Source organism: Balaenoptera musculus, chromosome 11 (assembly GCF_009873245.2).
Source record: "Balaenoptera musculus isolate JJ_BM4_2016_0621 chromosome 11, mBalMus1.pri.v3, whole genome shotgun sequence".
In the NCBI taxonomy this organism is placed as follows: domain Eukaryota; kingdom Metazoa; phylum Chordata; class Mammalia; order Artiodactyla; family Balaenopteridae; genus Balaenoptera; species Balaenoptera musculus.
The window spans coordinates 64,889,793-64,905,923 of record NC_045795.1 but is presented as its reverse complement, the minus strand read 5'-3'; the positions used below and the strand labels follow the sequence as shown (position 1 = coordinate 64,905,923).

The 16,131-nt window shown below is 46.8% G+C and overlaps 1 protein-coding gene across 4 annotated transcripts in view; it reads right to left on the bottom strand.

Moving 5' to 3' along the window:
- Positions 1-2,495: 2,495 nt before the first annotated feature.
- The window catches only part of ARIH2 (ariadne RBR E3 ubiquitin protein ligase 2), a 49,431-nt gene continuing 35,795 nt past the window's right edge, over positions 2,496-16,131 (bottom strand). For 3 of the 4 annotated variants that reach the window (XM_036868377.1, XM_036868379.1, XM_036868381.1), the window contains 11 exons: positions 14,606-14,756; positions 13,560-13,681; positions 12,189-12,298; positions 10,696-10,813; positions 9,687-9,737; positions 9,575-9,596; positions 6,674-6,825; positions 5,689-5,832; positions 5,000-5,068; positions 3,776-3,859; positions 2,496-3,546 (listed from right to left, as the gene is read on the bottom strand). In XM_036868377.1, the coding sequence (XP_036724272.1) occupies positions 3,475-3,546; positions 3,776-3,859; positions 5,000-5,068; positions 5,689-5,832; positions 6,674-6,825; positions 9,575-9,596; positions 9,687-9,737; positions 10,696-10,813; positions 12,189-12,298; positions 13,560-13,681; positions 14,606-14,756 (1,095 nt within the window). In that variant the 3' untranslated portion in view covers positions 2,496-3,474. Of the gene's footprint in view, positions 3,547-3,775; positions 3,916-4,999; positions 5,069-5,688; positions 5,833-6,673; positions 6,826-9,574; positions 9,597-9,686; positions 9,738-10,695; positions 10,814-12,188; positions 12,299-13,559; positions 13,682-14,605; positions 14,757-16,131 lie in introns of all 4 variants that reach the window. The other variant, XM_036868380.1, reaches the window with a different exon arrangement.

Here is a 16,131-nt window from a genome sequence, read left to right as displayed (position 1 = left end):
ACCTTGGGCAAATTACTCATTTTGGACGGTGACAGCACCTACCTCACAGGGTTGCTGTGGCGACTAAGTGGATATGTGCTCAGTGACCATTAGTGTGATTATCTTGTGGGGACAGGAACTGGTCTAACAAATTCAATGGCTATGTCCTCCGTGCCCAAAATAGAGCTCAGTATATAGGCAATGCTCAGATTGTTGCAGGAAGCCCTGAAAAGTATGTGGAAAATCCCTCCTCCAGATTTTGCTAGAATGTGCTATCTTCTCTTGTTCTAAGATCACCAAGGGTATGGTGCCAAGGCCATTGGTATCCTGCCCACTGATCTGCAGGAGTAGCTCTTCAGCCCCTGGCCTTGCTGCCTCAGTGAAAACATTCACTAGTGACCAGTTCTGTGTCCTCCATGTTCTGGAGGCTCCTAGAGGGTAGAGACCATGTATCTTTTGCACACTATTGTATGCCCAGGTGCTGAGCATGGGGCTTGGCACATCTGAGGTCCAAAGAAGAGCAGTTGTGGAACTGACTAGCAGTGTCTGGGACCTCCCTGGCCTTGGCTGCCCTGTGCATGCTGTGCTGCCCACAGCGCTGGAGCCTTCACCCCTATCAGTGAAGTTGCCGCCACTCCCGACACCACAAATGCGGACCCCCTTGTTCAGAATCCAAGTTCTGTTTCCTGTCCTCAGCCTTTGGGATTAAACTCCAAACATTTCCAGCTCCTGTCGAGAGTCTTCTCTTCCTAAGCTCAGGGCCCCTGTGAAGCCACAAGTCCCGCTTCCATACTCCATGGCCCTTTGCTCCCACATCTGCTTTGGACAGACCCAAGGATCTTCTAAATAAGCAGCTCAGGGACTCAGCAGGGCTGTAGGGCATTAGAATCAGTACATTACCACATCCTGGGATCTGTGTTTGGTGGGGAATGGTTTGGCCTGCACCCAAGGAGGGAAAGGAAAGCCAAAAATACCAGGATATTCCACTTCCCTCCACAGGTGACCTCTCCCCAAGAAGGGAAGAAAGGCAGAACAGTCAGGCCAGTGGGGCCTTCACAGCCCTCTGGAAGAGGGGACTGGCCAACAGGAAGGCCCCTATTTGGTGCTCACTGGCCTGAACCCCCGGGGGCATTGGCTCAGAAGGCTACTTGGATCCTTTGAAGAATGACTCTGCACACACTTTTATAATCAGAAACTTGCAGTTTATTTTGAATAAACCACTCAAGGTTGAGCAGATGACATCACCTCAACTTTTTCTTTGAAGAAAACAAAGATATATGGTAAATTCATGAAAACACTGTGCCTTCCTTTGCAGGGCAGAAAAAATCTGCCTGACCTTTTCCATCTTCCTGATGTTAACAAGAGACAGCCACTTGAGGCACAAAAGAAAGCTCTCCACAGATCAAGGGCTGCAGGCTACAGTCTGGGCACAGAACCTCCTGCAGCTCCAGTGGTTGGGGCCACAGCTGGATGCAAATGCACTATGTGGTAGCTGTGCAGTCCAAAAAATGCCCAGGGCGCCAAGGGTGTGACTTAAGGTGCAGAGTTGCAACTCAGCTCCTGCCACTGCCATGGCGGTGACACAGAAAGGAGTCAATGCAGAGGTAAAAGCTCCAGACACCAGGATCTTCCATGGGCCAGTGCAGCAGTCACACCCCACCCCTAGGTCCCACAGCAGGCACTCTCCTCCTTCAGTTAGCTCAGCACTGTCCAACTCTGGGTTCATCTGCTATACTCGTAACTTGTCCTACCGCTCCACCCCGTGGTCCCTTCCTTGCAGGAGATGACAGGAAGAGGCAAAACCTGACCGGGGAGAAAGGGAGCCTGCAGCCGGCTATGTACCCCATGACTCCAAGAGTTACAGCTGTCCTCTGCCTTCAAGAGTGATTCAGTTTACAGCTTACATGGTACCTGGGAAATTACCGACTGAGGTGAAAATGTTTGAATATCAAAGAATTTCCAACAAATATTTATTCACAGATCTCCCAAGCAACTCTTCCAGGAGGTCAAGAAGGCCCTATCGAGTATGGACAACTCTGCCAGCCTCAGAGTGGAGGCACTGAAAAAAGCCATAGAAACCCCAGGAATCACAGATGTAACTTCTGAAAGGCCCACAGGACTAGGTTCAGGACAGGTAGGACACCATGCAAACCACTTGTTCCTCTGCACTGTGAAAAAGCTGGCCCTTTTCCCTGGCCCGCCCCTTGTGGTACAGGAGCTGGGACCACAAATCAAGAACCGTGCTGGCCTCAGACTCCCAGACTCTAGAGGTACTGTCCTCCAATAGCTGAAACCAGGCAAGGGGGAGTGCCACCAACCCCTAGAGTGGGTAATGGAGATATACACTCCAGGTTAACATAAAAACAATTTGTGCAAACAAGGTCCCTGAGCCAGGCAGACCAGAGTCCTTGGGAGGACCATGCTGAACTCTGACCCTGACGTTCACCAGAGGAAAGTGTAGCAGGACAGTGTCAGGTATGGCTGTGTGTGAACCTGGTCAGAGTCACACCACGGGAACACTGGCACAAAAGAAGGAACCAAGGTAAAACAAATTTATTTGGGGGAACAATTCCCTTTAAAAGTGGATCTCTATTTTTAGAAAACAAAAGAAAACTGTGCTGAACTCACATCCCCTGGTCTGGAGGGCCGCAAGCCCACCTACGTGTTCGGCTGTGGGCTCTGGCCTGAGTAGCCAGACCCAGGTAAAGCTCACTTTCAAGAATTAAGATGAGTCCACAGACACACAGTGCCATCAGACAGGATGACACCCCATGGCAAGACTCTGTTCTGTACTGTCTCCTCACTGCCAGCGTAAGGCAGTGCACCTGACCACAAAAGGGTCTACAAGGACCAGGCAGGAGGCATGATGTGATTCCCTGCGCTCCATGCCTATAACTCAGGCCACCTCAATTTCCCACCATCTGCCACCCATGCTCTTCCCTTGGGACTCTAGCTGTGGCCAAACACATATGAATCTGGCAAGCAAAGACCACCGGGGCCCTCTTGCAGTAGAGATTCTGAGGCAAGGTGAGCGGGCAGCATATGTTACATTCTAAGTAAAATAGCTAGAGGTTAAAACACTCCAATGCCAATTTATTTTTAAAAAGGGTTCTGTGTAATTCTATGGTTTGTCTGCCCCCTCTTTTTTGTATAATTGTACAACCTTTGAAAATTATAAGTTGTAATGATCTAATCCTATTAATAGTCATTCAGAAAAAACTTTCCCTCCCTCCCAACAACCATCCAGGGGGAATTAAAGGTCCTGAGAAGAGGCCAATTCAACGTGGCCTCTACCCTGGGAAAAACAAAAAGCGAAAAGATGAGGGAAAAAAAAAAAAACAGAAATCGACTAAGAGGTGTGTGGCCAGTGTCTCTCAGGAGTGGGGCCCTGGCTGTTGCCTGGGGTTGTGAAAGGCAGAGCCTGCAGCATGCAGTACAGCAGCCGGGAGACCTCGCAGCCACATCTTCCTCACTCTGGCACGTTCATGTCCCAACCTAGGTGTCATGGAAATCCTTCAGCAGGGTTCTCCTCCGCTGCTCTGCTATGTGCATCTGGTTCTCTAAGTCCTGCACCAAGGAAGCAAGATAGGTGCTTGCATGGCCCAGTCCCGTGAGCAGGGAGCAGCTAAAGCCACCCCACCCCTGCCCCCCCTGCCACAGACTCCAAGAAGTCAAAAGCACTGACCTTCCCACCCTTCTCAGCAGCAGCCTCCAGTCCACATGCCAACTACTATGTTACCTATTACCACACCAGCCCTCCCTTGCCTGCCAGAGGATTCAAGAGGACAGCACTTACCCCTCTGTCATAGCTGTCTGCACGCTCCACCTTCCACGACAGGTTTTCGATCTCAGCCTCCAGCTGAGCCTGCTGGTATTCAAACTGTATGGGTAGAGCAGGAGGGTCAAAAGGAGAGGGGGCTGTAGCCGGGGCAGGGCCTGCAGATGGGAGGGGCAGATGCAGCACCTCAGGCTCGCATGAGCTATAGACAACCCTGATACTGTCCTCAGAGAGCAGTGCTACTTCCTGTACCCAGAGCCAGAATCCAATCAAAAGGCTACCTATGGAGTACAGCCATGTGGCAAGGCCACACTCACCCTCCGCCCCCAAAGAAAAGGGAAGAACTTAAGCCACTGAAGAGAATCCTCCCAACATACAGGGAAATGGATGCTGCAAAAACAAGTCAAAGTGGATATTCACAGACACTGTATTCACTGAATACTTCGTTTTTTCAGCCCTTCTGAAAATCAAGAGTCTTAAAAATTTTCAAACCATTTGACTTAGTAATTATATACCCACTGCACAAATCAGTTGCACAAAGAGGTTTCCCAATGTCTTATTTATGATAGTGAAAAACAGAAACAATAAATGCCCCAAATGTTGGTACAACCATATACTGGAACATTTATGCAACTATTACAGAATGGCATTTTCCAGCCTGGTAAATAACGACAGCTGCAAAAACAATTAGTTGTAACAAAAAAATGTTATATATATAACCTTGATTATAGAAATAATATTAATTTTAAAAGGCTGGAAAACGCTAACAGTGGTCATTTCTTTCTGGTGGGATGATGAATGATGTAAATGTTTTTCTAAGTTTTTCAACATTTAAACAGTAACTGTGAATTACTTTATAATTGGGGGGAAACAACCCAACATCTAAGATGAAAATTAAACCAAAATGCAAAAAAAGTCCACTATATTTAGGAACATGCAAGCTGCATATCCTCCCAAAGCATGGGCACTTGCTCCCAAGTGGCAACAGACATTTTCAGCCAGTCACCCCAAAAATATAGTTATTCACGGGCTTCAGTATATCTGCCTTCCTATTACACAAAATACCAGCACCTGAGATCTACTTTGGAAATGCCTAGGGGAGAAACAAAATTTTACAATTCCCAGTTTTGATTTTGCCCTCCCAATAACCAGGCGTCTGGTCCTTGCTCTCCTGCAAAGTGCAGGTAGAGAAGGGCACCTCTGAAGCTAAGAGAACAGAGAAGAAGAATCGCTTTGCCTTACCAGCTTCTTCCTGGGTCCAGACTCCATGTAGTATGCATATGGGTACGTGTACTGCAGGGTGTATCGACACTGCAATAGAGAGAAGAGAAGGGACCTGTATCTATGACCCTAACTACATGGATCTCAAGTGGCTTTTACAGTTCTTACCCCACCATGCAAATTAGCCTGGCTCAACGGGTATGGGCCTGAAAGAAATGAGGCCAAGGCAAATAAAAGATGAATTGCGGGACAACATGGCAAAAACTGAAACAGAAATGGTCACAGAACACCCACAGTTCCTTTTTCACACTGTGATTTATTACCAGCAGCTCCCTCAACGGCTCTTCCCTCTGGAGTCGGACATCAGAGTCCACACATCTATCTCAATACTTGTCCAAAGACAATCTCTTATTTTCCTTTGAGTGATGCATGGATGGGACAAAAGAAAAAAAGGGCTCTAGTTTTCCCTGCAGTTCTTTCCCTGCAGGCAGAGGCACTGGAATACTCTTCTTAAAATCCCCTGAACATCCACAGAGGGCTGGGTCCTCAGTGGGCACAGCCCAGCAAAATGTGGACCCATAAGCAGGAGCATGCAGGACTGTACAGGGTGCTGAGCCCCCTGCCCCCTACAGTGCCTCCCACCCTCAGAGGTCTGGGTCTGACAGGGCTGGGCATCAAACCAAGGACTGGAAGAGTGAGGGGGTACAAACCTTGGCCAAGAGCTTGGCAGCATTTTGTAGGTACTGCCAGTCGATCCACGTCCCCAGATTATTCATGACCCTCTCCTGAATCTTCTCGTGAATCCGCTGGTATGTCTGTGCCTCCAGCTGCAAGCTCTTGTTGTGGTTTTCCCACTACAGGGTTCAGAGGGGGGAGAAAGCTGCAGGAGTCCCAGGAAGGTGGAGATCCAAAAGGAGTTCAGAATGGCCACATCCTCATCTAGCTGATGGGGACTGTGTGTCCTTGGGATTGCAGGAGGGGGCCTTCCTCAGTCCACACTACCAACCCTGTCCAGAGCAGCTGTCTGCCTGCCAAATCACTCTACCCCACTGCGGCAATAGGACTTGAGCCCTGAGGATGAAGCAAAGCTAGGTAACTACAGATCTCTTGTGCTTAGAAACCAAATGTCGCATGCTCTGTGGACTTCTGAAGGGTCTTCCTGGGAAGAACTGCGCTCTGAATCTGACTATTAAGATGGCACTGGATTAGGGGGAGGGGCAAGATAGGGGTAGGGGATTAAGAGATACAAACTACTATGTGTAAAATAAGCTACAAGGATATACTGTACAGCACAGGGAAGATAACCAACATTTTATAATAACTATAAATGGAGTATAACCCTTAAAAATTATGAATCACTATGTTGTACACCTGAAAACTATATAATACTGTCAGTCAGTTATACCTCATTTAAAAACAAACAACAAACATGGCACTGGATGGAAAAGACTGTCTGATGATCCTTCATTATCCTTCAATTCATCATTCAAACAAGGTCAGCATGTCCTTCCTTGTTGGCTGTGGCTGCCCTGTGGAGCCTGAAAGCCATATCTGTGGAGGCACCACTCAGGCCACTGCAGGAGTTCCACTTCCTGACTTCTGTGTGCGCATGCTGGCTGTAGCTACCAGTCACTGGGAATTTCACCCAGCAGGCCAAATGGAAGAAGCCCACCCTCCAGGCTTCTGGATGCCTACCCTCTCAAAGTAGAACAAGTACTTCTTGAGGGCCTCCCTGGCCTGGGCTTGCTGGCTCTGATTGACAATGTCAGGGTTCTCCTTGTACCGACTGCACTCATAGTACTCGCTGCCGTGGGTCTTCCAATCTCCTAGACACATCCAGCAGAAGTCTACACAGAACAGAGAAAGAAGTATTTACACACACAAGACAAGCCCACATTCCTCCAAAGTCATAGGCAAAGCAGGAAAATAGACCGATCCTGCCCCGGGATGGGGGGTGGGGGGGACGGGTCACCTATCCAGAACTCTCCAAGGGTGCCTCTTTACAGAGGGAATGTATACCTCTCATCCCTGTCACATCCCACTGTCCCTGTAAGCCTGTCCTTGCTGATCTGAACAACAGCCTACGGATAGTCTCAGTTTCATGAACACATATGCTTTGTGCCGTTTAATCCAACACAAGCAGATGCTGACTGTACAAGGCCACTGGTCTGCTGTGTCAATGCCTCTGTGACAAGCAGAAGCTTGTCCAACTGAAGCCCACCTGGTCATTCAGAAAACACATTTGTCCTCCTGACTATCTCCCACTCTCAACACCTGTCCTAGGTGTTGTACATGAAACTGGAAAGATAGACTTTTCCCCCTTTTCTTCTGTCTTAAACAGCACATTTTTATGGGAATTCCCTGGCGGTCCAATGGTTAGGACTCGGTGCTTTCACTGCCGTGGTCCGGGTTCAGTCCCTGGTGGGGGATCTAAGATTCCACAAGCCACGCAGTGTGGCCAAAAAAAAGAAAAAAATAAAACGCACATTTTCATAAAACCCACCCAATAGTGCATACCCAGAATTATGACTCTGTTTCCATACTGAGGAAGCAAAGAGGGAAAAATAAAGATCCCCTATGGATGCTATACATCCGAACAACTATTGTGGCTTAACGGAGAGGAGCCAACCACGGTTCTATGTTCTGTCTCTGCCAGAGACCCCGACAGTGGTAAACGCTGTTTCCCAGGAATCACTCCATAAGTTGGCTCAATGACTTCCCAAAAGGGACTTCTGTAAAGTCTGGAGAAGCTAAAGCTAAAGCCAAATCAAGAGACCCAGAGGTCGTTCACTTCTCTTCTCCTAGGAGGCTTCATTGAACAGTGGCAATATTGCTTTCTCCTCAGTCAGCTAGGTTGTGTTTGCTACTGTTTTAAATACTACTACATTGCTCAGGGTTGCCTGTACAGGTAGTACAACTATACAGCAATGCGAGGGATGGAAGTTAACTCTGGGCAGTAAGGGATGCGGGAGACTATGACTGAGGAGGGACACACAGAGGACTTCCTCAGTACTAGGAACGTGGTGGGTACTCGGGTGTTCATTTTGTCATTTCTCTTTAAACGGTACGTATGTCTTGTGCACTGTTCTAAGTGGATCATACATGTCCCTCTCTCATTCAAACATGCAGAAAAGCTAGGGTGGGATATCACTGAGGAAATATGCCACTACCCTCGGCCTATCTTCATTCTACACTTCAGGGTCACCACTCCAGTCTAAAACCTTGCCTCGTCTACTCTGATTACAGTGTGCTCCTGGGAGAACACAGGATTAGCATTAGTCAGGCTCATACAAAGAGAAACTCTCATGGCCTCCTGGTCGGCCTCTAAGCAGCTGTGTAAGAAGCCTATCTGGGGCTTCCCTGGTGGTGCAGTGGTTGAGAATCTGCCTGCCAATGCAGGGGACATGGGTTTGAGCCCTGGTCTGGGAAGATCCCACATGCCGCGGAGCAACTGGGCCCGTGAGCCACAACTACTGAGCCTGAGCGTCTGGAGCCTCTGCTCCGCAACAAGAGAGGCCGCAATAGTGAGAGGCCCGCGCACCGCGATGAAGAGTGGCCCCCACTCGCCGCAACTGGAGAAAGCCCTCGCACAGAAACGAAGACCCAACACAGCCAAAAATAAAAATAATAAATAAATAATAAAAAATTAAAAAAAAAAAAAAAAGAAACCTATCTGGACATATTTTCTACCTGAAGGAATTTTATTTCTGTACTTGATCCAGCAGGAAAGGAAAGCAAAACCAACAGGTTGTATGTAACCTACACCTGATAGATGACGGAGGCCTGAAAGGCCAAAACCCCCTCTGCAAACTTTATAAAACCTCAGAGGAGGACTTCCCTGGTGGCACAGTGGTTAAGAATCCGCCTGCCAACGCAGGGGGACATGGGTTCGAGCCCTGGTCCAGGAAGTTCCCACATGACGTGGAGCAACTAAGTCCATGCACCACAACTACTGAGCCTGCGCTCTAGAACCCGCGAGCCACAACTACTGAGGCCTGCGCGCCTAGAGGCTGTGCTCCACAAGAGAAGCCACTGCAATGAGAAGCTCGCGCACCGCAACGAAGAGTAGCCCCCACTCGCCACAACTCGAGAAAGCACGCGTACAGCAATGAAGACCCAACGCAGCCAAAAATAAATAAATTAAAAAATTTATATATATATTAAAAAAAAAACCTTAGAGGAAAACTATTATTTTACTGCCTCCAGTAAAACCATGTACAGCCTGCTTAAAAGGTATCTGTAAGGCAGCACAGATAAGCCCCATGCTACTTACCTGCCTTGGCAAAAATAAAATGAACACACTAAAACCTTCTTCTTGGATGACTGAGGATTCATGAGGGTCTAATAGTCACCCCAAACTTGACTTCTGACTACATGTGTCAGCGAGACGGCAGTGGGATTATAAAAGGGACCGAAAAATAATAAATCAAGAAATCAAGAAATGCTTTATTCTGGTTATCATGACTATAAGTGACTGAGGCTGCCCTCTGTTTTATCACTTCACCACAAAAGCACTCACTAAACAAGCAGTGGAGACCCGTGCACAAGAAACAGAGACTGTGCCACTGGGCCTTGTACATCAAGCCTGGGACTCACCGTGTTTACACTTGGAGCATTGCTGTCAGAGGGAAACAGAAGAGAACATGTTAAGGGCACGCTGACCAAAGGCTCCACGTCACATAAGCAAAACGTACAGGCGTCTGCTCACCATGTGATTGCAGCCTCCGTTCTTCTCAATGCAGATGTTGCACTTGGGACACTGAGGAGACAGAAGGGTGCCATTAGGCTCACGCACCATCAGGCCGGTTCTAAGACAAATTACACAAAGCTCCCGGCACCCGTGCCCAGTAGCTCATCGTGCGAGCACTTCTGGGGAGGAGCATCTCACTTAAATGTGGCGGGTCGCTGAGGCTGGAACAGCAATTCAAGGAAATGAGGTCAGCATGTTTGGCTCTGAAACACTCCAAGCACCATCTGTCCCTGCCACGAGGCCGCTCAGATTAAGCACAAGCTGAGTCAGTAGAGAGCTTGCCTGCTTGGGAGGAATGCCAAAGCAGCATAAGAGCTGCCACACTGGACTAAGTTCTCATCAGCTTGCCTGAACTTCTGCTTCCCGGAGAGGCCAAGGAAATAACCTCTAAAGCTTGCTCTCATTTGAGAGATGCCAGCAACCCCAGGCAGCAATGCAGAGATCAGTCTGATGCTGTGCTCTTCCACCGCCATGAAAAGGACTATGCTTAATGATGTCATGGTCACAGCTGTGCTTGTGGGTGCAACAACTCAGCGTGTGACTGGCACAGGGTACAGCCTTGAGTGCTGAGTCATGCAGAACTCAAGGGGCTACAGGCCATGCTTTCCCATGGGAAGTTTCCAGAATGAGAACTGGGCAGGCCTGGGCTTGCATTAGAGTTCTGCTATTTATTACGTGTGGCTATCAACTACCTCCCTCCCAGGGCTGTTAAAGCTTGGGAGGCATTCAATAAAACCTAGTCTTCTTCTAATTAGTTTTCCTAAGGGTCAAACTTCTCCAAGCATTTCAGCAATTTATTAAAATAAATGCACTCGGTGCATACTATGATAAATTGCTACAAACTCTGCCAGGTCTGGGCAGCCTCCATCAAGAGCCCTGTTCTGCTCTCGGATGGTACATCTCCTGGGCAAGGCCCTGGGCAGCACTAAGGAGGGCAGATCCATGACAGGTAAGATACAGTCCTTACGTCTTTAGTGTGAGCACTAATGTAGTTGGCTGTTTCAGAGTCGTCTGCACACTTCGTGAGCCATTTCCGAATTGTGGCGCAGTCTGTGGGGGCGTGATACATCTGACGACACTTGAAACTTAAAACCAGAAAAGATAATCGTTAGGTCAGATCCTGTGTTTTTCATTTTCCTTCTGTCCAAGCCAACAGATCCTGAATTAGAGCTTTTCAAAGAGGTAACGTCACCTATCAAGGCATCTGAGACCTTTTCTTACCCAGGATTATACTGAAGTACTGTGTGAATTTCTCTCAATCAACCCAAATGAAATGTTTGTTTTAAATATCTTATGTGGTGTTAATCCTTCCTGACAGGATATCAAATTCAGAATTCAGCTTCCCAAAGGGCACGGGGATGCATTCTGAGAAGATACCTCAACTCAGGCCCAAGGCAGGAATGAGATCCAGTTCTGGGAGCCTTGGCTTATCTCCAAGTCAGATGTGCACACAGGATGCACAAGGCCAGCACTTGTGCAATCTGTAGGGGGCATGATACATCTGACAATGCTTGAAACTTAAAATCAGAAAAGAAAAACACTCCAACATTCATCAGGCCAGGCTCCCATGTTTTTAATTTCCCTTTTGTCCAAGCCAACACAACTTTATGGATAAAGGCTCTCAGGCAGGTAGCCTAACACATGTCCCAGGGAAAAGAAGTTCATAACGCAGGACACAAAGGATGGAAAGCAACCACATTAGTGGTTCTTAACCTTTGGTGAATCACAGACTCCCTCAATAACATCTTGAAAGGCAGGCACATATGCACACATACCACATTTTCTACATATTTTCTCTGAAGCCCCACCATGAATTTTCCAGGGAGGCGTGAATTGGGGACAGGTCTGGACCTAAATTATGGCTCTGCCATTACCTTGCACCTCAATTTCCTCACCTATAACATAAGAGTAACAACAGTACAATCATACACAGTTGTTGTGATAATGAAGGTAAAATCATCAGAACAGACCATTTCCTCTGGTAAGCCTTCAGTATACTTTAGCTATTCCCATCATGTCTACTGAATAGAGTAAACCCCAGGTAAATATAAACACATTTATGGATTATAGTGTTATAAAATTAGCAGAAAGGCCAAGAGAGAGAAAGATTAAAACGTTGATGGTTGTTGCTTTCAAATACAGCAGTATGTGAATTATCTGTGCAGGTAGTACACACCCATACAGACACGCAGTCTCTGGGCCATGAGTCTCAGCAGCATAAACCACAGCACATTCCCCAAGAATCTGTGCCCCTTTCTTGTCTCCAGACTGACTATTATCAAACATCTCACGGAACATGAGATGCTAGGTACAAACCCTGCCCACGTGGAACACAGCTGCTCTTCTGGCTCAACAACCCTGCCTCTCCCAGCCCCACCCTCACAAGAGCAACAGCAGTGATGCTTTAGAGCAGGAGAAGGCACAAGCCCAGGGCTGCTCAGCACCCACACTCACTCTTACCAGAAGACCTCGTTGCACCGATTGCACTGTACTCGGCGAGCTCTGGGCTCCTGTACCCGGATAACCATGGGGCAGTCTGCACCAGGGCACAGCTGGAGCTGGTAGTGACTCTGTGAAAACACCAAGGGGGGGGGAGTAATGAGGACATCCCCTAGTTGGTGCCTCCAAATTAGACCTCCCTGAGTACTCAAACGCCTTCTGTTCTTCCAGCTGATGACCTATATCAAGGGGCTACAGGAATTCAAGATGGATGTCGTGAAGACCAGACATTAGGCAGGTAGTGCAAATGACCTCTGTTTGTTTGCTTGTTTTTAATATTTATTTATTTGGCTGAGTTGGGTCTTAGTTGCGGCACATGGGATCTTCGCTGTGGCACGTGGGATCTTTCATTGTGGTGCGTGGGCTCTTCGTTGCGGCGTGTGGGCTTCTCTCTAGTTGTGGCACACAGGCTCCAGAGCACGCAGGCTTAGTTGCCCCGCGGCATGTGGGATCTTAGTTCCCTAACCAGGGATCGAACCCGAATCCCCTGCATTGGAAGGCAGATTCTTAACCACTGGACCACCAGGGAGATCCCTGAAAATGACCTTTGAATGCTTAGCTTAAACTAGGTAGCAAGCAACTCACTAGAGTGCTCTAAGATTAGATGACAAAATGGAATACAGAAGTGTGTCTCTGAAATGAAAGGGCATAGGGACCAGGGCTGGAAAGGAACACAGACCACTCAGCTGTGCATAAGACTCTGAGGGGCTCAACGACCCTCAGGCATCTACCAAAGGCAGCAAACAGCACAAGGAACAAGGCATTGCTTTTCCTGTGGCATGTGCATGAGACGACCCAGACCATTAATCAATCCAATAAACTTAGGCATGAAAGACAAAGATGAAAATTATGCTGCATGGACCCAACAAGCCTGAACAGGTAGTGCAATAGAGGGGAAGGACTCCAAAACTGACCATGCTGAAAACCTGAACAAGTTTTCAAATTGCCCAAAAAGCAACACCTCTTCTTTGTGCTGAATCACACAGTGAACTGAACAGAAGAGCAACTCCTGAGATATGCCTGACTCATGTTTATCCCCTGACATACAATAGCTTGTTTAAGCAGCTTTGTATAAGGTGGGGATGCCTGACCATTCTACAAGAGAAAACCAAGGCTCAGAGAGGTAAAATAATGGGTCAAGGGATACATAATAAGGAAGCAACAGACCTGGGATTCACTAGCACTCTAGTAGTTTTCAACCTGTTTTAAAGCCGTGGAGCTCTTTCTTCAAATGAAAGCATCTACTGGCAGCCTACTCTATAAAGTAACTGGTGAGCATCTGATGAAAAGCAGGCCCAGGAAGACAGAGGGCACAACGGGGGCTGGGCATACCTCCACATAGTCCCTGAAGAGGTAGCGTCTGTATTTGTCTCTCAATTCTTCATTGGGCAGCAACGGAAACACGAAGTCCTCTGGTGTTCGAAGCGGGCAGTCCTGAGCCATGCAAGAGACACCTGTTGAACAAAGACAACCTGATGGACAACTGTATTGCAGAAGACACAACGATAATATATTTGCTGAGTTCAACCAACAAATTCAGATTCTACGTAAGGAACCCCTAAAGCATCAGAATTTATTCAAAGAAGAGAGAAATTAATATATTTGCACAGTGATGCAACTAAAATATTATTCCAAATTAAATAGGATAGGGAATTCCCTGATGGTCCAGTGGTCAGGACTCGGCATTCTCACTGCCAGAGCCCCGGGTTCGATCCCTGGTCGGGGAACTAAGATCCCGTAAGCCGCACAGAGCCACCAAAAAAAACAAAACAACAAAAACAAAACAAATTAAATCATATATATCACAAATAGCACCGATAAAAAACAAAACTGTTTAAAAAATCCTATAGGGTTATTAACTAACAATTTAGTTTTGTGATGTTTAATATTACGTGCATGTGATTACCGTCAATACAATGAGATTTTGCAGACACAATTAAAGTAATGCTAATTTAGTTTCAAATATCAAGTCATAGTTAAATATTCCTTTAACTGATCATCAAGTTTGATTTGTGCTTGTATTTCCTAAATAACAGCAAACTCTCTAGGTGTTTCTGAGTTATGGCTGCCACTCTGAGAATCAAGATAGATACGGTAGGCAGCTTAAAGGACAGTTCTCCCAAAAGGCAAGAGAAGGTAGCCTTGCATTCACACCAACATTTACATATATGCCCAAACATTAGCCTTAACTCTCTCATTTTGCTCAGGTTTAAACTTTGCCATTGTTCAGACAGATGTGTTTGGAAACCAATGGTTCTGACAATAAAAACTTCAATTAGGCTCACAAGAAAACACTCAGTTGACCTGAGAACCTGAAAGGGCAGAGCTGAAGCTAAATACTTCATGCCAGCCTTTTATAAATCCTATGGCAGACTCACCCACACCCACGCCGTCCTTGACAAGTACTGAGCAGTGTTGCTCCCAGCAGCTGCGGCAAAACTGGTGCTGACAGGCCAGAGACAGTAGGTTTTCCTTCCGCACAAACTGCATACACACTGCGCAGTGGTGAGGGGGATGGGTTGTGGGGACCTGGGGAGAGGCAGAGTGATATGAGCCATGGAAGGCAATTCTGACCCTGCAACAAGTGTCAGAACTCAACTGCAATGTGTGCACTCTGCGAGTTCCAGTTTTGAGCAGAAAGCATATTATCAGGAAGGCTTTCTGAAGGAGGTGGTAACTGAACTAGGCTTGATGAATCACTAGGATTTAGAGAGGCAGAGAGAAGATGGAAATGAGAACTAACAGTAGTTTATAATGTCAGGCTGAAAAGACCAGGATTTCAGAATTGTCAAGGTCCTTAGAGGTCATTCAATCCACCTTCTTTCAGAGGCTACTGGGTTTCTTTTGTAAACTGCCCTCATTCAGCACAGCACAGAGTTACTCCTCAACAAGTACTACAAACCCAGCCATATAGGTGCTTAGAGGCTGAGTGTGAGCCTCTAACAGCCCACAATGCAGTTTTACTTGTCAAAGACAGTGGTTTTCCCATATCAATATGTCCAAAACACACAGTATTACAGTTTTTACCAAGTTACAACTCATCCTTAACATACCAAAGAGATGTCACATACAATTAATTTAGAGAGATGAGGAAGGCTTCTACAAGGGAAGAAACTCTTCTAGTTTGTGGGCAAATAACTGTAAAGCTTAAACTCCAGAATCCATATACCATGCTACACAAACTGGCAAAGACAATCTGGGGACCCCAGCCAAAAACACTAACCAATGAAAAAGTCTACTACATGTTTAACATTAGGTTCTTGTTAGTTTACTGGGAATACAAAAAATAACTTGAGGAAAAGGACCGTATTCTTATGTTTGTCCAGTATGCTCCTAGAAATTTTCTCCTAAGAGACTGCAGAAGTTATGTGGTGATCTGAGCCCCAATTCTCCCTCCTGAGAGTGCTTTTAACATGGCCCTCATTCATTTGACAAATGCTGACTGAACTCACAGATACAGAGGAAATTGCTATACATTGATTCCTAAACTTAAAAAGCACTTACAGTCTAGTAGGGGAGCTGAAAAGATATGAGTGAATTACTACAACATACACGTAAAGGTTTAAAGATATAATTAGAGGAGTTTGGAGGGGAGTGGTCCCAGGAGATAGGTTTTGTGAGAGATGGCTTGGATGTGGGTCTCTAAAGATGAGTTCCATTTCCACAAGCAGAGATGGGGACAGAATCTGGACATTCCAGGCCAGGGAAGGCACAAGCAGAGTCAAAGAGGCATGTGGTGAGTGGGAACACCAAGAACACAGCAGGAATAGAGTACAGGCTGTATGTAAGTGCAAGGAAAAAGGTGAGGCTGGAGAGGGCAGGCAATGATTCACTCCTCATCTATGAGGAAAATTTCCAAACTATAATGGAAATGGAAGATTTAGGCCTATGCTGGAACAAATAT